We start from the raw sequence: 26757 nt of genomic DNA, 5'->3' as shown, positions 1-26757 counted from the left end.
AATTTAGATTGATGCATGTGAGATTTATCTAGAACAGCTAGATTTATTAAAGTCCCAGGGAGCACAGAGTAAAATACTAAATATGTTTGTATGATGCCAAAATGAGTGTTCTGGTAAACATCAAGCAAAGCTTAAATTAAAAATATAACATAAAAATATGATACAGCACAGCTTAAAAGCCGCTGTTCAGCTCTGTCTGAGAAACTGTGTGGGTGTGGCTAATGAGCAGCTTGACTGACAGCTCCCTGTCCAACACACCTAGCCAGCTCCGCCCTCATACAGAACTAACATTACTGTCCAGCTTTTATGTGACGCTAACTGGACAAAAAAAAGTCACGGATGAACAGATGAACAGACGGTCAGACGCTCAGAAGGACGGAGGAGCAGCGCCAGAGCTGGTTTATGAGGAGCCTGGCCGCTTCCTGTTTCTCCTGTTATATCAAAAAACAGGACTACAAAACAGCAGAGGGCGCCCATGAGCAAGTCCTCAGTGAATGGGAGTAAATTGGAGCAAAACAGCTAAAAACGAAAAGCTAAAATAGTTTCTAATCACTCCCTCCGAGAAACCCGAAGACATTACAGGGTGGAAATTCTCTCTCCAAATTCCCGGACGACAGGCAGCTACGGACAGGTAGCTCGCTAAGCTTCTCTGACTCTGAAACTGTTCTGTGTGGGCGGAGCCAGAGACACAGCCTTGTGATTGGTCAGGGGAATGCTTATGGAAGCATTACCCAGGATTAGGACCGCCCAGTTTATATCCAGAGTAGAGAAATAGGGTGAAATATGTCGGTCATGATCATCGGAACATTATTCAAAGGTGAACTTAATACATGATTAACCTAAATAGAAAGAAAACAAACATTTGGGTTTCCTGAAAATGTGTATATATACATATATAAATATACATATATATATATATATATGTATATATATATATATATATATATATATATATATATATATATATATATACGCATACATACATATATATAACTTGAAAAATGTCTATGAAAAAAGTCTTATCTTGAACTTGGATCTACAACAGTACTAATTATTATTGTTATTGTGTATTAATCAACATTAGAGCGGTCAGAAAATCATGTATTTCATGTAAGTTTAAACATAAACCTGAGGGCCCTCTGACGGAGAAACTCGGGTCTGCATTTGATCGACAGCAGTGTGAGCCACTGGCCTGGCAGCATGCGTCGGCCACGGAGCGAAACGGACCAATGAAACGCCGCAGTGCGCGGCGTGGGCGGGGCGTGTGTGCGTGTCTCAGTGCTGATGGAGAAACAACAACAGTGAGACACCATGGGATTAATGCGGAGCCTCATCTGGACCGCTCTGTTCGTCAAACAGGTACCGAACTCTGCGCGACACGGTGTAGTTTAACCGTACGAGCGTTTTTAACGAGGAACGTGTGTTGATCCGTACAAATAAACAGGTATTTACTAGTTTCGCTGGTGATCCGGCCACCCGGCTAACTGGCTAACGCTGTTAGAGGTGATGGAGCCTGTAGGGCCCAAAACCATTAAACCCATTAAACCCGCTTTACAGCCTTTATTTCTTTTACCAGATAAAATAGAAGGCTCGACTGCTGAGTACTGTAGATGGTTAGGGAAATACAGTGCTTTGGCCTCTGTTAGGATAAGCCGGAACCAGAATTAAAGGGGAATTCCACCGATTTTTCAAAATCCCCCCGTAACTCAGTGTGTGAGGTAATCAGAGTGATTCAGAGTGGTTTGGTGTGAAATGGTTCAGATGTCTTTACAGTGGTGGTGATGGGAACCAGGGGTCGCCATGACTACAACACAAATATAGACATTTTATTTACTATCCAGAACCACCAGTGAACCTACACGAGTCTTCTGAGTTTATATGGAATGTTGATGATGGAAAATAGTGGAAAATCGGAAATAATAAGTTTTCTTTGGGGACTATTTTGCCTCAGCACCTATCCTTTCACCATGAATGGATTTAAAGTTCTCTAAACGATCATAAAACAGCGTCTCAGTCATCAGGCAGTGAATTCATAACCATTTCATGTAGTAACTTTCTGTGAGGGAGCTTTTAGAGGTGGACGCCTGGTTCCTATCACCACCACTGTGAACAGTTCTGACTCAGTAAGTTTATCTAGAACGGAGCGTTTCACACCAAACCACTCTGAACCACTCTGAACCACTCTGTTTATGACTTAACCATCTAATCATGCAGGAATTTTGAAAAATTGGTGGAGTTCCCCTTTAATGTAATGCAGATGAAGGAGAAGCTACACACTTGAAAAAGGGGATTTTTAAAAGGTTCTTCAGATTGATGGAAAATGTGCTGTAGATGCTTCTATAAAAAGAAGTGCTGAATTCTATATAGCACCAGAAGGGCTACAAGCTTGACAGTGTAACAGTAGAAGAACTGTATATATTCTATTACATGTATTCTATATACATCAGATACTGTATATTATTTTTTCTGACAGTAATTTGGTAAAAGGCATGAACGAGGAGCTGCGCTCATGCAGCTAAGTCATTATTTTTGTGTAAATTGAGAAAATAGAGTGAGAATACTGACCTGTCTGATGGTCATTCTACAGAGAACAACAAGATGATGCAAATGTTTGTATATTTATCATAATAAATGGAATATTACATTTTTTATGGGGGGAAACAGGGTTGACATAAAATGTGGGACATGTTAAAATTATTTTTCTGTTAAATTAAATAAATTAATAATGAAAAATAGTTATTTCAACATTAAATTGCTTGGAAATGAACCACATAACACTGGGCCTCGTTCTCCAGTCTCTTCCCAAGTCTGTTCTTAAGTGTGTTCTTGAGAAAGATCCTAAGAAAAAGTCTCCGTCATTGGCGTTATTATCGTTAGACGTCACATTAAAACGATTCTTAACAAATATAGCTTAAGCGAGAGTTCGAGCAACCCTCACCAAATTTCATATTTAGTCATTTTTGTGATTTTTGAAGTTAAAAAAGCTGTAAACACAAAGCTGAAGCAGACTGTTTAAGGCTAACTCTGACTGTTCAGACGTTTAGGCCTGATTATGGTGTCCAACACCAGTCGAGTATGTTGTACAAACCAAGCAAAATACTTTACTTATTATTAAAAATAGACTAAATCCTTTTACTGGTGCGCTGCCTTTTTTGTTACTACTGAGCGCTGATTGGTTAGCATTACTGCTACTGAGAGCTGATTGGTTAGCATTACTGCTACTGAGAGCTGATTGGTTAGCATTACTGCTCCTGGGCGCTGATTGGTTAGCATTACTGCTACTGAGAGCTGATTGGTTAGCATTACTGCTACTGAGAGCTGATTGGTTAGCATTACTGCTCCTGGGCGCTGATTGGTTAGCATTACTGCTACTGAGAGCTGATTGGTTAGCATTACTGCTACTGAGCACTAATTGGTTAGCCTTACTGCTACTGAGAGCTGATTGGTTAGCATTACTGCTACTGAGAGCTGATTGGTTAGCATTACTGCTCCTGAGCGCTGATTGGTTAGCATTACTGCTCCTGGGTGCTGATTGGTTAGTATTACTGCTACTGAGAGCTGATTGGTTAGCATTACTGCTCCTGAGCGCTGATTGGTTAGCATTACTGCTCCTGGGTGCTGATTGGTTAGCATTACTGCTACTGAGAGCTGATTGGTTAGCATTACTGCTCCTGAGTGCTGATTGGTTAGCATTACTGCTACTGAGAGCTGATTGGTTGGCGAGCGGAGCAGCTCATTGACTGTTTCCGCTCATGAATGTACATGAGGCGCCGTTTTAAACTCCTATAACTCGAGTTTAAAAGCTCTTAAAAATATAACAGCAGTGTTAAAATGTTTTATGCTGTGTTCAGGAACTAAATGTATCCTTTTACATTAAAAATGTTTCAGCATTTATAAACTATAATTCTGCTCAAATGCTCCATATTAACCCATTCATTCTGGACTTACTCAGGAGCGCCCTCTAGCGTTTAAGAAACTCGGAAGTTCCCAGTTTTACTCAAGAGAAAAACTTTCTGATTGTCTTATTTTCACACTGCAAACATACGACGTCGTCACAGTGCGACAGTGGAGGCCTGATAGTGGAGGAAGTTTGACTGTTTGTCATTTTTTATAATAAACAAAACGTTTCTGTTTGGTTTCTGTGTGATATTTTAGCACTATACAACAGGTAGTTCCGGCCACGCGAGCTGATTGGTCGAGAAGCGTTCTAACTGTGCTGTTATTTCACCATAACATCACACTGTATCACTCCGCTGAGACGCCGTCGCTAAGCAACGACTTTGACAGCTGTAGGAGACGCTCAAGCCATCTGAACGTTTTTACATTTGACCGACAGCCGATTTGGTCCGACTCTGAAGATGAGACCACACTAAATTCCCAAACTGTCAGTTGGTCTGTGTGGAGCTGGAGAACGAACTGCCGGCTGTGCAGCGAGTGGGCGGAGCTCGTTACTCTGACATATCAACAAGCTGCTCGTTAAGGAACTATAATTTGGTGAAGGAACTGCGAACATTAAAACATATTAAACGCCGCGTTCACGGCCCAGTTTATTAATTTATTACTGTATTTATTTAACTGTTGTATTAAAGCAGTAGAACACTCGAGGAGTGTGTTATCACCAATAACATCACGGCTGTGATGATCTACGGCGACCAAATCACAGCGTGATGTTATTTCACAATAACACACTCCCTCTGTGTGTTAAACGTTGGACATGTTTTAAGGTGTACGAGTCTGAACAGTCAGGGTTCTGTTTAAGAAGATAACAGTTTTTATGTAAATGTTAATACAAGTGTTTTTCTATATTTGATGTTTTGTGTTGGTTTAATAGGTGAATGTAAGTTTTATTTGTGTGGAAATTTGAGTGAAGCTGGTTCAGAGCTCCATGTCGGCGCTGTGCGGTCCTCTCCTGATTTTCCCGTTCTCTCCCGCAGGCTCTGGGAGAATATGGAATGGCTCATTTCAGTGAGTGGGGGAAGAGCAAAGGGAAAGACTACTGCATATTCTTCAACTCTCAGTGGGCTCGACTACCTCAGGACCTCAACAAAGCAGTCAGTGATCCGCCTTCTCCACACACACCCCCACTCTGACCGCTGTCTGACCTGCACTCTTAAAAAGACGGCTCTTTAGGGGTTCTTTAGTAAAGGCAGTGGTTCTATTTAGAACCTTGTGTTCTGTATAGAACCATTCCATGCTTAAGTGGTTCTCTGAATGGTGAAATGTTCTTCAGATTGATAGAGAATGTGTTGTGGTTCTATACAGCACCAAAAAGGGTTCTTCTGGTATTCCGAGCTTGACATCATAACAACAGCAAACCATTTTTGGTTCTATATAGCACCATTTTCAAAAAAGTTCTATAAAGAACCATTTCATGCTTAAGTGGTCCTGTGCATGGTTCTTCAGGTGATGGAGAATGTGCTGTGTGTGGTTCTATATAGCACCTAAAAGAGTACTTCAAGTATTAAAGGCTTGACATTATAACAACAGCAGAACCATTAATGGTGCTGTATTGAGCCATTTTCAGAAAATTTCTGTGTAGAACTGTTTCATGCTTAAATGGTTCTCTGCATGATGAAATGCTTCTTCAGATTGATGGAGAATGTGTTATATGTGGGTCTAAATAGAACCTTTCTGAAAATGGCTCTATTTAGAACCGTATATATGTCTGTGTAATGGCCCTGTGTGTGAGATGGTCTCTGTTCTGCTTTGTCTGTACTGAGTTGGTTTCTGTGCTTATTTCTCTGTGTTTTATGGTTTCTCTGCTGATGTTTTAATCTTGTGTGTTATGATCCCTATATGACGGCGTTTTAGGGCCACTGGTAATAAAAATAAAGAGAATAAAGTCGTAATATTTCAAGAAAAAAGGCGTAATATTTCGAGAAAAAAGGAGGATAAAGTGGGCTAACAGTAGGGGGGCTGCCATAACACGTTTTTTGTAATTCTACAACTTTTTTTCTTGAAATATTACGACTTTATTCTCTTTATTTTTATTACCAGTGGCCCTAAAACGCCGTCATATAGGGATCATAACACACAAGATTAAAACATCAGCAGAGAAACCATAAAACACAGAGAAATAAGCACAGAAACCAACTCAGTACAGACAAAGCAGAACAGAGACCATCTCACACACAGGGCCATTACACAGACATATATACGGTTCTAAATAGAGCCATTTTCAGAAAGGTTCTATTTAGACCCACATATAACACATTCTCCATCAATCTGAAGAAGCATTTCATCATGCAGAGAACCATTTAAGCATGAAACAGTTCTACACAGAACTTTTCTGAAAATGGCTCAATACAGCACCATTAATGGTTCTGCTGTTGTTATAATGTCAAGCCTTTAATACTTGAAGTACTCTTTTAGGTGCTATATAGAACCACACACAGCACATTCTCCATCACCTGAAGAACCATGCACAGGACCACTTAAGCATGAAATGGTTCTTTATAGAACTTTTTTGAAAATGGCACTATATAGAACCAAGTCTACTATTTTTATTTTTATTAACAGTGGTCCTAAAACGTATCTCAGTGCTGATTTCCCTGTGTGTCGTGATGTCTGTGCTGATTCTCTGTGTTTGTATGGTCAGTCTCGGCTGCAGGCGTACGATCTGACGGCGTCAGTGCTGTGTTCTGCCGCTGATGTGCCGGAGGGCGGGTTCCCAAACCGGATCCCCATGGTGCTGCGTGGGAACTGCACCTTCTATGAGAAAGTCCGTCTGGCCCAGATAAACGGAGCCAAGGGCCTGCTGATCGTCAGCAAGGACCGGCTGGTGAGGCACGGGGGGGGGTTTGTAGCAGATGGGTAGAGGTCGCTACTCACAGAGAATGACCGAGGATGGGCATTTTATAGCATCTTTAGTCATCGTAGTTCAAGGCATACGTATATTTAAGCATTATATTTAACGTTAGTTTATTTTGTATGTACCTTTAAGTGGTGTCTGTGAGAAGGCAAGAGAATGAAAACTCAAAGTACAGACAAAAGTGAGAGAACGGAAAGAAAATAAGACAATAAAACCAATAAAAGAAAGAAACAACAGAGATACAGAGATGTAGCGAGAGTAGAGAAGGTTTCCCTACAGAAAGGTGCTGTCAGAATGTTTATTATTGAATAGGCTGCAAAGGGGAGGGGTAATTACATTACAGTTAGCACCAGTGTTCACAATAATTCAGAGAAAAATTCACTAAATTGAAGTTGAATTGTAAGAAATTTCACTCATGCCTGTGTCTGATTTCAGTCTCTGCTTGTTTCCCAGATCCCACCGTTCGGAAACAAGACTCAGTACGAGGAGATCGACATCCCGGTGGCTTTACTGAGCTACTCCGACATGCTGGACATCAGCAAGGTGTCACATCTTTCGCATCAGTGTCTACAGATCAGACTCTCTTTTTTAGAGGACGTTTAAAGGCTTTAAAGTTTAGTGAACAATCAGATTCACACAGTTTCCCCCAAATGCAGTGGATCAGCCAGAACATTGTGCCTGAGGTTCGCTTCTTTAGTTTTAGCTCTGGAGCTACAAGGCTAATGTTGCTCACATAGTAATGGAAGCTGATGACCGTGAACATGAATTAGTGACTGTTTTTAACAGTGAGATGTATTTTTGTCTATTTTGGTAAAAATATGTCCTACAGTGTCAGAACAAGGGGCTGCTCGATTACAGCAAAAGTCATAATCATGATTATTTTGGTCAATATTGAGATCACAGTTATATACCATGCTTATTTATTGACTTTGGAAACATCATGTGTGCTGAATGCTTAAAAAAGCTTGTCTTTTTAACAGAGGACTTTAAATATAATCTAACTGAAAAACAAATGAAGAAGTAAATCATTTTACCTGGAGTATCTTGTTTTCATAATGGGAGCCAACATTGTAATCGAAAATAAAATGCGATTGATTGCACAGCCCAACCAGAAACCCTTCAGAAAGCTTCCTTCACTAGTTAGCCTCTTAGCTTTGGTGCTAAAACTGAAGAAGCAAACTTCAGACAGCAAACATGTCAGAACTGAAGGTTCCAGTTCTACGGATTCTGGTACCTGCTCCAGATTGCGATCAACAGGGCGTAATGGTGAGGGTGCTCTCCTCTGTTAATGATAACACTCGCAGCGAAAGCTGACACCAGTGTAGCTCAGGGGGGCTCAGCCCTGGTCCTGGAGATCCACCACCCTGGAGAGTCCAGCTCCAGTACACCTGTCTCTAATATTCAGATGTCTCTGAAAGCCTTCGTTAACTGGATCAGGTGTGTGGGATGAGGGTCAGAGCTAAACTCCGCAGGGTGGTAGATCTGCAGGACCAGGACTGAGCCCCCCGATTCAGCGAATCCTTTACTCTCCCAGATGAAGATCATCAACAAGCACTGTTACATCACCAATAACTGCTTTAGAATGTAAACTAGAATTATGTTGATGTGTCAGTTACAATTTTCAAAAGTTTTATTGTATAAATATTTGCTAAGGTGACAAACTAGTTATGAAGCCAACACTAAAATATAAGCCTTGTTCGATTCTTCACAGATCTGTGTTATTATTATTATTATTATTATTATTATTATTGTTGTTAGCAAGCTGGCTAAGTAGCTAAGCTAGTGAGCAGTATAACTAATGAGTGAAATGAGGCTGTGCAGATTAGATATTTCTGAAAGTGTATAAATGACAAAAAAGACAGATTATTATGGGTCGAGTTGTCTCTGTCTGAGCTCTTTCAGTTCCTGTTTGGGTTCATTTTAGTTTTTAATGTTCAGTAGAAAAGCAGCCTTTGATTTTATATGAATCCTCATGTTTCTCCCTGACTGTGCTTGTGTGAGCAGAGTTTTGGAGAACAGTGGCAGGTGGCGATGTACGCCCCCAACGAGCCGGTGGTGGACTATAACATGGTGATAATCTTCCTGATGGCGGTGGGGACGGTGGCCGTGGGAGGATACTGGGCCGGCAGCAGGGACATTAAGAAGTGAGTGCATGAGCTGATTATTACATTTACGAGACACACTGGGGAGTCCAAATGTGGTGCTGAAGGGCTGGAGTCCAGCTCTGGTCCTGGAGGACTTTGGTACAGCTCTAATCCTGTAGGGCTGGAGTCCAGCTCTGGTCCTGGAGGACTTTGGTACAGCTCTAATCCTGTAGGGCTGGAGTCCAGCTCTGGTTTTGAAGGGCTGGAGTTCTGCTCTGGTCCTGGAGGGCTGGAGTCCAGCTCTAATCCTGGAGGGCTGGAGTCCAGCTCTGGTTTTGAAGGCCTGGAGTCCTGCTCTGGACCTGGAGGGCTTTAGTTCAGCTCTTGTCCTGGAGTTCTTTAGTCCAGCTCTCGTCCTGCAGGGCTTTAGTCCAGCTCTAATTCTATAGGGCTGGAATCCATCTCTGGTTTTGAAGGGCTTTAGTCCAGTTCTGGGCCTGGAGGGCTTTAGTCCAGCTCTGGATCTGGAGTTCTTTAGTCCAGCTCTGGTCCTGGTGGGCTGGAGTCCAGCTCTGGTTTTGAAGGGCTGGAGTCCAGCTCTGGTCCTGGAGGGCTTTAGTCCAGCTCTGGTCCTGGTGGGCTGGAGTCCATCTCTGGTTTTGAAGGGCTGGAGTCCAGCTCTGGTCCTGGAGGGCTTTAGTCCAGCTCTTGTCTGGGAGTGCTTGTACTAGAGGGCTTTAGTCAAGCTCTGTTACTGGAGGGTTGGAGTCCAGCTATGGTCCTGAAGGGCTTTAGTCCAGCTCTGGACCTGGAGGAATGGAGTCCAGCTCTGGTCCTGGAGGACCTGAGTCCATCTCTGGTCCTGGAGGGTCTTAATGTTTGCTATCTGCTCCTCCAGCCTGTAACCAGGCCCCCCTAAAATGAAATTCTGGCTGTGCTGGTTTGGGTTTCCTGAAGGTGTTTGTGTTTGACCGACAGACGCTACATGAAGCACAAGCGAGACGACAGTACGGAGAAGCAGGATGAAGAGACGGTGGACGTCACCCCCATCATGATCGCTGTGTTTGTGGTGATGTGCTGCTCCATGCTGGTGCTGCTCTATCTCTTCTACGATCACTTGGGTAAACAAACATCTCCCAGTCAGCATTCTGCACCGCCTGGGGTCTACTAACATAAACATAATAGAAAGAGTATCTGACCAGTGATCAGAGTGGAGGAGTCGCTTTTAAGAGGTTGTCACTAGAAAAGTGTCCGAGTAATTAATGATTAATGATTTCATGATCAATCTAGTAATTGGAGCCTAACAATAAAAAATGGACTGAACAGTAGTGAACCACGCAGAGCCTTTCTCTCTAAGATTATAAAACAGTTTTGAATAAGAAAACTTTAAAAACATATTTACACAAAAGCACAATATGTAAATCAGGTAACCCAGTTTAATTGAGTAGGTGTGGCTAATCTACACTCTTAAAAAAGATGGTTCTTTAAGGGTTCTTTAATAAAGAAAATAGTTCTATATAGAGCCATGAACACTCAAAGAACATTTGCATGCTTAAATGGTTCTTTGCATGGTGAAATGGTTCTTCAGATTGATGGAGAACATGCTGTAGATGGTTCTCTACATAGAACCTTTTAGAAAAGCTTTCTGTGTAGCACCAAAAAAGTTCTTCTATTGTTACAACGTTAAGCTTGTATATATACAACATACGCTCCATCAGTCTGAAGAACCATTTCACCACGCAAAGAACCCTTTAATCATGCAAAGGGTTCTTTGAGTGTTCATGGTTCTATACGCAACCATTGTCTTTACTAAAGAACCCTTGAAAAACCATCTTCTTTAAGTGTGGAGTGTCTGTTTTTAGGGCTTGTATAAAAATGGAAAGTTTATACATGTTTAATTCCGTTTTGTTTATTTTCTAAGTGAAAATAAGTACCACGTCCTCAGGGAACACTCAAACATGACATTTTCCTGCTAATTCTAGTGAACGTTTTCGATTTATTTGCTGAGCTTAACATTGTGGGGAAAAATATAAACAAAATAAAATGTGCCACAACTTTTGCACAGGCCAGTGCAGCTTGACCAGGGGTGCACAAACATTTGCATTCGACTGTATGCAAAAGTTTTGTCACCCAAATCAAATCACATGTAAAACATTTAAAAATGAAGATGTACTGCCGTCAGCACTCGTACGCTGTTGGAAGCTCCTGTGTTTGTTTGTGTAGCGTTCACTGTTTTTCAGTCCTGACATCTTTTACTTGGGTTCTGATTTCTGAACAGTCCCTCTTTAATACCTTCGTTAAAAACACAAAAAATATTGAATTGAAATTCGTGAACTGCTGTGGACTGCAGGGGTAATTAAAGGAGCACTGCAGAGAATTTGAGAAGTGCTGACATTAATAACAGACTTACAGAGCATAATTTAGAAAGCCAGTCAGCAGTGCAGATTTTGGAACAGGCACTTCATTTGGAGCGCAGATTAGCCACGCTTACATGAACCTAATAATTCTTTAATAATCTGACAACTAGGTCAATCGGAATAGAACACGTCCTTGTAAACACCTCAATCTGAATAGTCTAGTCCGATTGAGAATGGAATACAGTTTCTATCCAACTGATCGAGGTGGGTGATCCTGTAAATAATCCGTTAAATAGAAGAATAATATCCGTGTAAACGCCTGTATCTGATTACATTCCCTATCGGAAAGTTTAAGTCTGTTCTGATCATGTTCGTCGCGTCATAGTGAGAGTTTATACCGTTCAACATGGCGGAGCAGAAACTGGTCTGCAGAGGAGACGAAGTTTATGCTCTGATCTTTAAAAGACGGCGGTGGGACGTACGTCCAGCTTATGTGTCTCAGAGTGCGGCGTCTTTTTTCTGCCATAATTTTAGTTAAAAAAAACTGCGCCAGCTGAAAACGCATCTCACTCTGACTGGACTTGTGCGATGCTGGTTGTCATGGTAACGTCTACACTAAGCGGTTCTCTACGCATGCGATCTGATTACTTGTAGTGAGCATGTAAACGTAGATTTTCATCAGAGTGTTGAGTAGAGTGAGAATAAACACCTCTGTCTGAATCTGTAATCAGAATGTATTTAATCGGATTGGCAGAAGTGTTTGCATGTGAACTGTGTGTGTGTTCTGTTGTGTTTTCAGTGTATATGATCATCGTTATCTTCTGCCTGGCCTCCTCTGTGGGTCTGTACAGCTGCCTCTGGCCTTTCGTTCGCAGAATCCCCTTCGGGAAGTGCAGGTGAGCGACGAGAACACAAACGAGCTCAGCACATCCGCTAAAGCAGTGGTCACCAACCCAGGTCCTGGAGATCTGCCTTCCTGCGACTCTCGTTCCAACCAACTTACAGCTTCTTCAGATGTTCTTGACTGTCTGGCTGAGATGTCTGTTTAATGCAGGCTGGAACTAAACTGTGCCGGAATGTAGAGGAGAAGGAGGAGGGTTGGTGACCACTGCTCTGAAGTACTGGCTAGGATAGCCGCTGTGCACTAACTAGCATAGTAGGGATGTTGATTGTTTATTTTGAGACAAAAGGGGCTCAGGGGCTCGAGACACCCCGGTTAGCACTATGTTTTTGAAACTTATGACACCAAACATGTCTGATTGAGGTGTAAATATGATTTGTGTACTAAACATTTACTGTAATACTGATGAAAACTGTTTGTTTGTTCCTCAGGATTCCGGAGAATAACCTGCCGTACTGCCACAAGCGGCCGCAGGTGCGAATGCTGCTGCTGTCTGTGTTCTGCGTAGGCGTGAGCGTCACGTGGGGCGTGTTCAGAAACGAAGACCAGTACGTACACAAGGTTCACTATGAGAATGTGGTAATGTTCATTATGAGGATGCGGTAACGTTCATGTTGAGGACGCGGTAACGTTCATGTTGAGGACGCGGTAACGTTCATGTTGAGGACGCGGTAACGTTCATTATGAGGACGCGGTAACGTTCATGTTGAGGACACGATAACGTTCATGTTGAGGACGCGGTAACGTTCATTATGAGGACGCGGTAACGTTCATTATGAGGATGCGGTAACGTTCATGTTGAGGACACGGTAACGTTCATTATGAGGATGCGGTAACGTTCATGTTGAGGACGCGGTAACGTTCATTATGAGGACGCGGTAACGTTCATGTTGAGGACACGGTAACGTTCATTATGAGGACGCGGTAACGTTCATGTTGAGGACGCGGTAACGTTCATTATGAGGACGCGGTAACGTTCATGTTGAGGACGCGGTAACGTTCGTTATGAGGATGCGGTAACGTTCATGTTGAGGACGCGGTAACGTTCATTATGAGGACGCGGTAACGTTCATGTTGAGGACACGATAACGTTAATTATGAGGACGCGGTAACGTTCATGTTGAGGACACGGTAACGTTCATGTTGAGGATGCGGTAACGTTTGTTATGAGGATGTGGTAATGGCAATTATGAGGACGCGGTAATGTCAATTATGAGGACGCGGTAACGTTCATGTTGAGGACGCGGTAACGTTCATGTTGAGGACGCGGTAACGTTCATTATGAGGACGCGGTAACGTTCATGTTGAGGACGCGGTAACGTTCATTATGAGGACGCGGTAACGTTCATGTTGAGGACACGATAACGTTCATTATGAGGACGCGGTAACGTTCATGTTGAGGACACGGTAACGTTCATGTTGAGGACGCGGTAACGTTCGTTATGAGGACGCGGTAACGTTCATGTTGAGGACGCGGTAACGTTCATTATGAGGACGCGGTAACGTTCATGTTGAGGACACGGTAACGTTCATGTTGAGGACGCGGTAACGTTCATGTTGAGGACGCGGTAACGTTCATTATGAGGACGCGGTAACGTTCATGTTGAGGACGCGGTAACGTTCATGTTGAGGACGCGGTAACGTTTATTATGAGGACGCGGTAACGTTTGTTATGAGGATGTGGTAATGGCAATTATGAGGACGCGGTAACGTTCATGTTGAGGATGCGGTAACGTTTGTTATGAGGATGTGGTAATGGCAATTATGAGGACGCGGTAATGTCAATTATGAGGACGCGGTAACGTTCATGTTGAGGACGCGGTAAGGTTTGTTATGAGGATGTGGTAATGGCAATTATGAGGACGCGGTACTGTCAATTATGAGGACGCGGTAACGTTCATTATGAGGACGCGGTAACGTTCATGTTGACGCGGTAACGTTCATTATGAGGACGCGGTAACGTTCATTATGAGGACGCGGTAAGGTTCATGTTGAGGACGCGGTAACGTTCATTATGAGGACGCGGTAATGTTCATGTTGAGGACGCGGTAATGTTCGTTATGAGGACGCGGTAATGTTCGTTATGAGGACGCGGTAATGTTCATGTTGAGGACGCGGTAATGTTCGTTATGAGGACGCGGTAATGTTCATGTTGAGGACGCGGTAATGTTCGTTATGAGGACGCGGTAATGTTCGTTATGAGGACGCGGTAACGTTCGTTATGAGGACGCGGTAACGTTCGTTATGAGGACGCGGTAACGTTCATGTTGAGGGCGCGGTAACGTTCATTTAGAGGACGCGGTAACGTTCATTATGAGGACGCGGTAACGTTCATGTTGAGGATGCGGTAACGTTTGTTATGAGGATGTGGTAATGGCAATTATGAGGACGCGGTAATGTCAATTATGAGGACGTGGTAACGTTCATTATGAGGACGCGGTAACGTTCATTATGAGGACGCGGTAACGTTCATGTTGAGGACGCGGTAACGTTCATGTTGAGGATGCGGTAACGTTCATGTTGAGGATGCGGTAACGTTTGTTATGAGGATGTGGTAATGGCAATTATGAGGACGCGGTAACGTTCATGTTAAGGACGCGGTAACGTTCATTATGCGGACGCGGTAACGTTCATTATGAGGACGCGGTAACGTTCATGTTGAGGACGCGGTAACGTTCATGTTGAGGATGCGGTAACGTTCATGTTGAGGATGCAGTAACGTTTGTTATGAGGATGTGGTAATGGCAATTATGAGGACGCGGTAACGTTCATGTTGAGGATGCGGTAACGTTTGTTATGAGGATGTGGTAATGGCAATTATGAGGACGCGGTAATGTCAATTATGAGGACGTGGTAACGTTCATTATGAGGACGCGGTAACGTTCATTATGAGGACGCGGTAACGTTCATGTTGAGGACGCGGTAACGTTCATGTTGAGGACGCGGTAACGTTCATGTTGAGGATGCGGTAACGTTTGTTATGAGGATGTGGTAATGACAATTATGAGGACGCGGTAACGTTCATGTTAAGGACGCGGTAACGTTCATTATGCGGACGCGGTAACGTTCATTATGAGGACGCGGTAACGTTCATGTTGAGGACGCGGTAACGTTCATGTTGAGGATGCGGTAACGTTTGTTATGAGGATGTGGTAATGGCAATTATGAGGTAACGTTCATGTTGAGGACGCGGTAACGTTCATTATGAGGACGCAGTAATGTTCATGTTGAGGACGCGGTAACGTTCATTATGAGGACGCGGTAACGTTCATGTTGAGGACGCGGTAATGTTCGTTATGAGGACGCAGTAATGTTCGTTATGAGGACGCGGTAATGTTCATTTTGAGGACGCGGTAATGTTCGTTATGAGGACGCGGTAATGTTCGTTATGAGGACGCGGTAATGTTCATGTTGAGGACGCGGTAATGTTCGTTATGAGGACGCGGTAATGTTCGTTATGAGGACGCGGTAATGTTCGTTATGAGGACGCGGTAATGTTCATGTTGAGGACGCGGTAATGTTCGTTATGAGGACGCGGTAATGTTCGTTATGAGGACGCGGTAATGTTCGTTATGAGGACGCGGTAACGTTCATGTTGAGGACGCGGTAACGTTTATTATGAGGACGCGGTAACGTTCATGTTGAGGACGCGGTAACGTTCATGTTGAGGACGCGGTAACGTTCATGTTGAGGACGCGGTAATGTTCGTTATGAGGACATGATCATTTTGAGCTCTGCTCCTCCAGGTGACCCCGTATGGGTGTGTTTGTGTTCCAGGTGGGCGTGGGTGCTGCAGGATGCGCTGGGCATCGCGTTCTGCCTCTACATGCTGAAAACCATCAGACTACCAACGTTTAAAGTGAGTTCATTACAAACCCTTGTGTGCGCTGCTGTCCTCTGGACTTCAGAAGCACGAAAACTATAGCATCATAATATTTTGTGCCATTCTATTTTGAGACAACGAGTGCGTTGTTCTAATAAACAAACATATAATGATAAAAGATTCATATGAACAGTTTCATTTTGGGCTCGCTTGGGAGCGCCCACTAGTGGGTATATCAGTCAATTGGCCTATGCCATTACATTACATACATAGTTACATCAACAGATCTGAAGGTCTGATTTGCTCTGTATGTTTCAATGTGCTACAAATGATCAATCATTCATATAAAAGGCTTTTACGCCCTGCTTTTGCTATCACCCTCAACAACTGCCCTCCTGTACAGATTAGATTCCACTGTCTGGCTCACTCTGGCGGTTTTCTCCACAGGCCTGCACTTTACTGCTGGTGGTCCTGTTCGTCTACGATGTTTTCTTTGTGTTTATTACGCCGTTCTTCACTAAGGTATGTGGAGCCTTCAGTTATTGGATAACAGCCCCATAGAGAAACCGGGCTGTGGAGGTTTAGAGCCTGTTTGTGTATCTGCAGAGTGGAGAGAGCATCATGGTAGAAGTAGCAGCTGGACCTTCTGGTTCCTCAACACATGAGAAGGTAACGTTTGGTTCATTATTCCCGACCCTCTATTGTTTTTAACAGTCACTCTTTCTTCTATATAAAAAAGACGGATACACTCCTGCCCAACTAGCTTGGCTAATAATGATTTAATTAATCATTTTTGATGTGATATGAAAAACCTATTGAATTAAGATTTTTGGTGGAGTCGCCCGCTCCTGATCTAAAGCTGTATTATGTGTTATTATCTCTGTATGTTGTTTGATATGCAGCTACCGATGGTTCTGAAAGTTCCCCGGCTGAACTTCTCACCGCTGGCTCTGTGTGACCGGCCCTTCTCCCTGCTGGGCTTTGGGGACATTCTGGTTCCAGGTAACGCCAGCACTGCGGCTGCTTTAATAATCTGCTCATCCTCAGCGTGTCTTTGACATGCGTTTCCTGCTGCTAATGAACCATATCATACATCACCACAAAATATGTTTCATAATTACAATCCCATTTCTAAAAAAGTTGGGATGCTGTGCAAAGTATGAATAAAAACAAAATGCTATGATGTGCAAATCATTTAAACCTTATATTTCATTGAAAATAGTACAAAGACAACATATCAAATGTTGAAACTGAGAAATTGTATTATTTATTGAAAAATATTTGGCCAATTTGAATTTGATGCCAACAACACGTTCCAAAATAGTTGGAACGAGGTAACTAAGGGCTGGAAAAGTTGTGTAGTGCTAAAAAAACACCTGCTCGTTGATTGACAACAGGTCAGTAACATGATTGGGTATAAAAGAGCCTCTCAGAGAGGCGGAGTCTTTCAGAAGTAAAGATGAGGAGGGGTTCACCACTCTGTGAAAGACTGCACCATCAAATAGTGCAACAATTCAAGAATAACATTTCTCAACTTAAAATAGCAAAGAACTTTTGCTGTTCATCATCTACGGTACATAATATCATTAAAAGACTCAGAGAATCTGGAGAAATCTCTGTATGTGAGGGTCAAGGCCAAAAACCAGTATTTGCTGGCCGTGATCTTTGGGCCCTCAGACGGCACTGCATTAAAAACAGACATGATTCTGTAGTGGAAATCACTGCATGGGCTCAGAAACACTTCTGAAAACCACTGTGAAAACAGTTCATCACTGCATCCACAAATGCAAGTTAAAACTCTAAAACACAACGAAGAAACCAAATATAAACAGGATCCAGAAATGCTGCCACCTTCTCTGGGCCGGAGCTCATTTAAAATGGACTGAGGGGAAGTGGAAAAGTGTCCTGTGGTCCGATGAATCAACATTTGAAATTCTTTTTGGAAATCATGGACACTGTGTCCTCCGGGCTAAAGACCACTCAGCTTGTTATCAGTGCACAGTTCCAAAGCCAGTATTCATGATGGTATAGAGGAGCATTAGTGCACATGGCATGGGTGACCTGCACATCTGTGAAGGCACCATTAATGCTGAACAATATATACATGTTTTGGCAACATATGCTGCCATCCAGACGACGTCTTTTTCAGGGAAGGCCTTGATTATTTCAGCAAGACAATGTAAAACCACATTCTGCATGTATTACAGCAGCATTGCTCCATATTTAAAGAGTCCAGGTGCTAAACTGACCTGCCTGCAGTCCAGATCTGTCACCACTGATAACTTTTGGCACATTATGAAATGAAAAATACGACAAAGGAGACTCTGAACTGATGAGCAGCTGAAATCCTGTATCAAACAAGAACAGGAAATCATTTCACTCTCTAAACTACAGCAGTGTCTCCTCAGTTCACAAACACTTACAGAGTGTTGATAAAGAAGAGGTGATGAAACTCAGTGGTAAACATGAACCTGTCCTGACTTTTTTGGAACGTGTTGTTGGCATCAAATTCAAAATGGGCAAATATTTTTCAAAAAACAATACAATTTCTCATTTTCAACATTTGATATGTTGATTTTTTAGGATTTTCATTTAAAAATTTGGTTTACATGATTTGCAAATCATTGCATTCTATTTTTATTTATATTCTGCACAGCGTCCCAACTTTTCTGGAAATGGGGATAAATTCTAAAATTCTAATGTGTATTTTGCCCTGCAGGTCTGCTGGTGGCGTACTGTCACAGGTTTGATATCCTCATGCAGTCCTCACGGATTTATTTCCTGGCCTGCACTGTAGGTGAGCAGCTCTCAGACCCTGAGAACGTACGACTAGCTGTGCGTTCATATTATACAACGCGCTGCAGGTGAACTGCAGAAGTCTTCGCCTAAAAAGAGAAACCTTGTGCAGAGAAGCTAATGTTGCTAACAGTAAATGAAAGCTAATGCAAATGACATCAGGCCAGTTTATTGTTCCATTCATTGTTAGCTACATTAACATATTTGCTCAAGCTGTTCCTTTAAAAGGTCTGTATTATCAATCCTCTTTATTCAGTATTCATTTTTGTTTATATAATATGAGAGCAATGTTAAAGATCCCCAGCCCGTATGTGGAAACTAAGCAGCTAAAACAGCCCAGTTCAAATTCATTGTTTTTGTGATGTCACAAAAAACAACACATTTGCATAAAGTGCTGTGCAAAAGTTTCAGACAGCAGAGAAAATTATATACACACTTCTGCACATTTGAATACACAATTACTGCGTATTTACAGAATGTAATATGTTGGTCTGAGCCAAAGTTATGGACCCTTTTCTTTTTCCTCCATTATGTTAAACTCAGCAGATGAATAGAAACGTTGCACTAAAATTAGCATAATAATACTATGTTTAAGTTTGTTCCGTGTAGAGCGTTTGTGTATTTTCACTTAGAAAATCAACAAAATGGAATTAATTTATATGATAATTATATTAAACATTTTTTATTAAGAAGCAAATAAATGACTTTTTTTCTGCATTAATGTTTGTTTGCACTTATTCTAATATCAAGTGGCATTTAAGATTTTAAACAGTTTCCTCAGGTGCCTAAGATTTTTGCACAGTACTGTACACCAACTGGTCACTTTATGAAGTCCACCTGTTTGTATCTACACTCTCTGTCCACTTTATCAGCTCCACTGACCATATAGTTTCACTCTGTAGTTCTACAGTTACAGACTGTAGTCCATCTGTTTCTCTGATACTTTGTTACCCTGTTCTTCAGTGGTCAGGACCCCCATGGACCCTCACAGAGCAGGTACTATTTGGGTGGTTGATCATTCTCAGCACTGCAGTAACACTGGTGGTGTGTTAGTGTGTGTTGTGCTGGTGCGAGTGGATCAGACACAGCAGTGCTGCTGGAGTTTTTAAACACCGTGTCCACTCACTGTCCACTCTATTAGACACTCCTACCTTGTCAGTCCACCTTGTAGATGTAAAGTCAGAGACGATAGCTCATCTGCTGCTGCACAGTTTGTGTCGGTCATCCTCTAGTCCTTCATCAGTGGTCACAGGACGCTGCCCACAGGACGCTGTTGGCTGGATATTTTTGGTTGGTGGACTATTCTCAGTCCAGCAGCGACACTGAGGTGTTTAAAAACTCCAACAGCACTGCTGTGTCTGATCCACTCGCACCAGTGCAACACACACTAACACACCACCACCACGTCAGTGTTACTGCAGTGCTGAGAATGATCCACCACCCAAATAGTACCTGCTCTGTGGGGGTCCATGGGGGTCCTGACCACTGAAGAACAGGGTAACAGAGAAACAGATGGACTACAGTCTGTAACTGTAGAACTACAGAGTGAAACTATACGGTCAGTGGAGCTGATAAAGTGGACAGAGAGCGTAGAAACAAGGAGGTGAACAAGGAGGTCTGTTTAATTTTGTTTAAAGGGACATGCAAAAATGAATTTCTTCGTACATAAACATCATGTGGACATCAGGTAAAAGGTTGTGTTTGTGTGTTGTAGGTTACGGTATCGGCCTGCTGATCACCTTCGTGGCTCTGGCCCTGATGCAGATGGGTCAGCCTGCTCTGCTTTACCTGGTGCCTTGCACTCTCCTCACCAGCCTGGCGGTGGCGCTGTGGCGCAAGGAGCTGCCCCTCTTCTGGACTGGGAGTGGATTTGTGGTGAATAACAGTTTGATATGAGTGCCTTCCTCGCTCGGGACAGTTCTAGGGTTTTATACAGTAACTAGAACCACAGTTGAGTAACAAACAACCCACATTCTCCATGTGTGTGTCTGTCCCCTTCACTCGCCTGTCCTCCACTGTGGGTGCTCTGCTCTGTCTCCGGGTCCATCTGTCTGTCTTTGTCCTCAGTTCCTCTGTTTCAAATCAATCATGAGGGTTTAAATCAGCTGAATGTGGACCAGCAGGTGTGCGATGAAGATGATGATTAGCATTAGTGCATAACTCTCTCTGCCTTTGTGTCCTCTGGTCTGCGGTGGGACGGCGGTGCTGGAGCTCAGCTCTAAACTTGTCTCTGAAAGCTTTTACTCATTCTGTTCATTCAGTTGTTTTAGTAGTAGAATAAGAATTTATCTCCACTTCTTTCTTCAGTATGTAGAAAGTGAACTTTGTGACTACAACAGTGGTTCACGATTACAACTTTGCAGAAGGAACGAATCATTTCAGCACATGATTCCTTCTGAACGAATCTTGGAAAAGAACTGTAACGCCGCCTCATTAGTTCTCACTATATGTCTGCGTTTGTGTTCCTCAGCCTCCTCCGATAGTGATGGCACCAATCAACTGCACCCAGACTCCAGCTCCGACCGAGGAGGAGACCACAGCCAATCCCGAGCCTCAGATCTCTGAAGTGACGACCAATCAGAGCGAAGACCCGCCTCCACCAGCCGAGGAGGAAGTTCCTCAACTTACAGAAGAACCAGCCGATAAATCGAAATGAAGGACTGAAGGGACGACGACTTCCTATTCATATTTTCCCTCCTTTTGTTTTGTTTTGTTTTTCTTTACAGGTCAGTTGCAATTCAGACATTGTAAACAAAGGACTAGTATAACAATCATCTCCATGCACTCGGCCGACGGTGAGGGGACGAGGAGAACGCAGAAGCGCTGGTTGGTTTTTAAACGCCCAGATCAGCTGGTCTTACTTCAGTCAAAATCTGTGTGCGTGTGCAACAAAGTGCAGCTAGACGTCCTTCGACCAGCGTCGAGAATTCAGCCCGGCTCGCTAGAGGAAAAAACTCCGCTTCATTTCTCTTCACGACAATAAAAACAACAACAATCCTGCTAGGTCCTGTCTGTAAACGGCACTGAAGTATCGTACCCTTTAAAACATGGTGCTATCATGGACTGAAGAACCAAAGGTGTCAGATAAATGATGCATCGCTCTCATTTGTTATTTGTTTTGTATCTCTGATCCTTGATGGTTTTTAACCCTGAAGAGACGGATGGATGGATTACGTCTTCACATTAACACTTCATTACATTTACAGGCCACAGAAGTTCAGCAAGTAATGATTTTATTAACCCAGCACGTGTTTCGTTTCCTTTTTCCAGTTTAGTGCACGAATTCCAGAATATTCCACTGACGTTACAGCGCTGTAATCCTAAGGCCTTTAAACACCGAGCGAGATTAATTCGTGCGTTTAATTAGGACAACAATAAGTCAGTTCAAACACATGAATAACCAAATCAGTGTTTCTGACATTTATTAGTGATCGTGCATTGCAAACAACATAGCTACACTCTAGCAACAATCTGGGACACTACAGCAACTGCTTTGCACCACCCTAGCAACCACCTGCAACATCATAGTAACCACATGGCAACACCCTAGCAACCAGTTTGGATACCATAGCAAACACTTAACAACAGCCTAACAAGCACAAGACATCCTAGCAACACTCTCGCAACCACCAGGAATACCACTACAACCACCTAGCTACACCACAGCAACAATCTGGGACACCAGAGCAACTGCCTAGCAACCACCTGCAACATCATAGTAATGACGTGGCACCTTAGCAACCACTTAACAACAGCCTAGGAACTACAAGAAACACTCCAGCAACTGCCTAGCACCACCCTAGCACCCACCTGGAACATCATAATAACCACATGGCAACACCCTAGCAACCACTTTGGATATCATAGAAACCACTTAGCCAGCGTAGTAACCATAAGAGACACCATAGCAACCACCTGAAACACCCTAGCAACCACCTAGCAACACTCTAGCAACCACCTGGGATTCCATCGCAACCACCTTGAAACACACTTGCAACCCGTCACAGTTGGTCTGTGTAGTTTTGATGTGAAAACAGCGACACAGTGTCACGCGAACTCTTAGATGGTTCTTCAAGGGTTCTTTACTAAAAAAATGTTCTGTGTAGAACCATGAACACTCAAAGAACCCTTTACATGATTGTTCTTTGAAAATGGTTCTTTGCATGGTGGAAAGGTTCTTCATTTTACCATGCAAACGATACGGTATATGGTTCTATATAGAACCTTTTTGAAAAGGGTTCTATATAGCACCAAAAAGTGTTCTTCTATTGTTAGACTGTAAAGCTTCTAACCATAGAAGAACGCTTTTCGGTGCTATATAGAACCATCTACAGCACATCCTCCATCAATCTGAAGAACGCTTTCACTATGCAAAGAACCATTTAAGCATGCAAATATAGAACCATTTTCATTTCTAAGGAACCCTTAAAGAACCCTTTTTTTTTTTTGGAGTGTAGGACCCCAAAAGTCTTGAACAGCCTGTACTTCTTCTGTCCACAATGTTCAATAATAATTTCAGAAATTTCAGCTAACACAAAGTTGTTTTCACTCTAGTTACTGGGGGGTCAGTAGCTCCTCCTTGTGGACAATCCTGTTAAACATGAGTGAGCGAGTGAGTTACAAGCCAGGAGCCGTATTACAGAACCAGCTAAACTCTGATCAGTTTGGTCTCCATGGTGACATCAGTATGGACTGAATTCAGGACAGTATCTATTCCAGAATAACAGTTCCTGACCTCATAATCTCATCATGAACTCCAGATAAGAAAACAGCATCACACAAACATCCTAACTAGACTAAACCTCCTAAATCCTGTCCTAACTTTAGGATGAACCCCAACAGGGTCCTCACTTCTGTTTAAGGTCCGTTTCTATGGTTTTTAGGCAGCTGAGTCAGCAGCATAGTTCACTACCAGCATAATGAGCTCCATTTATTCCTACTGTAAAACGCTGCTTTCACTGTGAGATGATTTTCTTTTCTAACTCTGCGTTTTAAAGATCTCAGACGCTGCAGACTCGATCTCCACCGCCCCTCTGATCACCTTCGTGTGTTAATGTTGATGATGAAATATTACAGTGATGGTGGTGAATAATGAGGAGACGGAGCTGAACGTGTGTCTGTTTATTAGGAGGAGTAACGTTAGCGCGCTCGGCTAAAGCGTTTGGGAAATGTAGACTGAAACTGGGGAGCGGCGACGCTCTGATAAACAGCAGGGGGCGCTCTCACAGTATTCACAACTCACAGTTTATCACACTTTAGTTCTGTTTGACCTTTTTTACATCAGTAACAGCAGCTTAACTCACATTTGAACGTTATTTTGTTTACGTGATTGATTATGTTTACTGTGTGTGTTTATGGTCACTTGCGAGGAAACAGACATGACAGCTGGTTGTCGACTCTGATCGAGTAGGTTATGATTTCCTAACTGGAGATCAGATGCTGTAAGATCAGATAAAATTCCTGAATGAAGCTTCTGTAATATGAATTAGTGAAAATCTGTCAGATCTTAAGTTTGGACTGAAGGGGTCTCTGTAATACGGCCGCTGGTCCACGAGGTGCTTTGTATTCAAAAACAATGTCCGTACGTTTCACATCATGGTGTCGTTGGTTTGCGTTGCGTTCGTGGCTTCAGTGTATCCTGTGGGAAAACTACACTGTTTACAGCAGGTCCTCATACTGAATGTGTGCTTGTATGTTATAATCTGACAGCAGCAAAAAAATCAGATTTAGGCAAAAATTCATCCAGCGTGTTTACATGCACAGTTAGTTAGTTAGGAAGGCTCTGGGTCTTGATCAGAAATCTTTATGAATATGTTTTCAGATTTAATTCAATTCAATGTTGTCAAGAACAAAAACAGTAAATATATAATAAACTAGAGACAGAGAACTTTACCGGTGCATGGACACATGCAGAATGTGTGCAGCATTCGGACAGGTTCTCACAATGTTTATACTTATAGGGGAATTCCACCATTTTTTCAAAATTTTCAGTGGTTGAGATGTAATCAGAGTGATTCAGAGTGGTTTGGTGTGAAATGGTTCAGACGTCTTTACAGTGGTGGTGATAGGAACCAGGGGTCGCCATGACTACAACACAAATATAGACATTTTATTTACTATCCAGAACCACCAGTGAACCTACACGAGTCTTCTGAGTTTATATGGAATGTTGATGATGGAAAATAGTGGAAAATCTGAAATAATAAGTTTTCTTTGGGGACTATTTTGCCTCACAGCGCCCTGCATGTATCCCTCCACCATGAATGGAGTTTAAGTTCTCTAAACTATCATAAAACAGTGTCTCAGTCATCAGGCAGTGAATTCATAACCATTTCATGTAGGAACTTTCTGTGAGGGAGCTTTTAGAGGTGGACGTCTGGTTCCTATCACCACCACTGTGAACAGTTCTGAATCGGTAAGGTTCTCTAGAACAGAGCGTTTCACACCAAACCACTCTGAACCGCTCTGTTTACATCTGTGATGTTTACACACACATGAACAGAATATATCAGATTTCAGAAATCAGAAACATGATTACTGGTCTAAAATTCCAGTGTGTTCTCAGATTTCATCAGGTCTGAAACCAGCTTTATTACGATATTAAAAAGTCCTGCTGTTCACACTGGAATATGCTGAAAAGAGATAAAGACCCTGTATTAGCGTGAAGATAAACACACTCAGTGATCACCCGACTGATCAGTGCACACCGAGGAACCAATCCGTCTCTTCTGGGTTCAGAAACGCTTTACTGTGGAAGTCCAGAGCCTCCAGATACAGGAGAAAAGATCACCTACCACTTATTCCCGTTTCTGGCAGCTGAATCTGAAATGTTTGATGTAGTATCCCCAAATAATAAAAACTCATTTTCTCAAAATATTGACTTATTATATCAAAATAATGACTTATTTTCTCAAAATTTTGACATCAAAATGTCTTATTTTCTCAAAATATTGACGCAAAAAATAGACTTACTTTCTCAAAATATTGACATCAAAATAATGACTTATTTTCTCAAATTTTTTGACTTGCATCAAAATAACAACTTGCTCTCAAAATGCTGACTGCTATCTTGAAATAATGTTGACTTACTGTGTCTAAATGGTAACTAATTTTCTTGAATCCTTGAATTGCTATGTCGAAATAATGACTTAGTACCTCATAATAATGACTTCTCTAAAAAGTGACTTCTTGAAATATTGACTTACACCGTCAAAATAAAGAGTAGTGTTTTGTTATAATGACATCCTAAAATAATACCTTGCTTGTCATTATTTCGACATATTACCTCCAGTTCTTGAGAAAATTAGGCCTTGTTTGAGGTTCCGTCAGTATTTTTGAGAAGTGAAGTCAGTGTTGTGACGCTGCTGCCGGACACAAGTAAAAAGAACACAGAGGTGACTCTCTTCTCTCTTCTGTCTGGCGGTAATGGGCTTCCATTCGTTGGTAGCTGTTCTCCTGTTGGTTTTTACAGTTGGTGTCGCCTCCGCAGGTTTGTATCCTGGAGGTACAGACTGATTTGAGGCCCCACGGTTTAGCATGGTTAGCCTTCTGTGTTGTGTTCTGGCCTTAACCGTGTCGATGGACTGAATGTGAAGCTTGGCTGAAAAACGACGCTGTGCTGAATTTTAGATGATCTGACACTCAGCGGGCTGAAAACACAGAAGCGCAGTGCGAAAACTTTAAAGACACTAGCGGACTTTAAAGACTTTGACGTTCATGTTTTATGGCGCATCGTTTCAGTAGTAGGTCATTTGTATTTACGGTATTTTTTATTATTTGACCTTTGTGGAAAGGCCAGGTTTTAGACCTGTTTACTACGTTGTTTAGAGACAATAATAACGTTAAGAGAAATGCCTTCGACTTCGCTGTGTTGATTTCAGAGCTCAGTGCTGTAAATGCCCAGTATCGGTCAGTGGGTCGCGATGTTGTGGAGTTAAACTGATGAACCGTGTCTGGACTTTCTGATCATTCGCTGATCTTGCTGA

At 42.5% G+C, this 26757-nt stretch overlaps 1 protein-coding gene across 2 annotated transcripts; it reads left to right on the top strand.

The window, feature by feature from the left end:
• The first annotated feature begins 1254 nt into the window (after positions 1-1254).
• sppl2 (signal peptide peptidase-like 2) lies at positions 1255-21884 on the top strand. 2 transcript variants are annotated; one of them, XR_005008748.1, is made up of 15 exons: positions 1255-1359; positions 4935-5051; positions 6599-6781; positions 7265-7354; positions 8816-8955; positions 9874-10016; positions 12052-12148; positions 12585-12701; positions 15931-16012; positions 16424-16498; positions 16583-16645; positions 16879-16978; positions 18696-18773; positions 20487-20722; positions 21243-21356. XR_005008748.1 is itself a non-coding variant. In XM_036597367.1 (15 exons), the coding sequence occupies exons 1-15, from the start codon at positions 1312-1314 to the stop codon at positions 21426-21428; spliced, it is 1680 nt and encodes a 559-aa protein (XP_036453260.1). In that variant the 5' UTR covers positions 1255-1311; the 3' UTR covers positions 21429-21884. The 2 variants fall into 2 exon arrangements, 1 of the variants encoding a protein (XP_036453260.1); XM_036597367.1 differs by having other exon boundaries at positions 20487-20647; positions 21243-21884.
• The last annotated feature ends 4873 nt before the right edge of the window (positions 21885-26757 follow it).

This window comes from Colossoma macropomum, unplaced genomic scaffold, assembly GCF_904425465.1.
Source record: "Colossoma macropomum unplaced genomic scaffold, Colossoma_macropomum, whole genome shotgun sequence".
In the NCBI taxonomy this organism is placed as follows: Eukaryota; Metazoa; Chordata; class Actinopteri; order Characiformes; family Serrasalmidae; genus Colossoma; species Colossoma macropomum.
Note: the sequence above shows the minus strand (reverse complement) of the source record. Positions and strands in the feature narration are given on the sequence as shown.

What these genes read in the sequence shown, in the direction of transcription:
- sppl2 (XM_036597367.1), top strand. Translation starts at nt 1,312, where the DNA reads ATGGGATTAATGCGGAGCCTCATCTGGACCGCTCTGTTCGTCAAACAG. An exon ending in CCGCTCTGTTCGTCAAACAG is followed by an intron (nt 1,360 to 4,934) that starts GTACCGAACTCT and finishes TCTCTCCCGCAG; the next exon opens with GCTCTGGGAGAATATGGAAT. An exon ending in GTTCCTCAACACATGAGAAG is followed by an intron (nt 16,646 to 16,878) that starts GTAACGTTTGGT and finishes TTTGATATGCAG; the next exon opens with CTACCGATGGTTCTGAAAGT.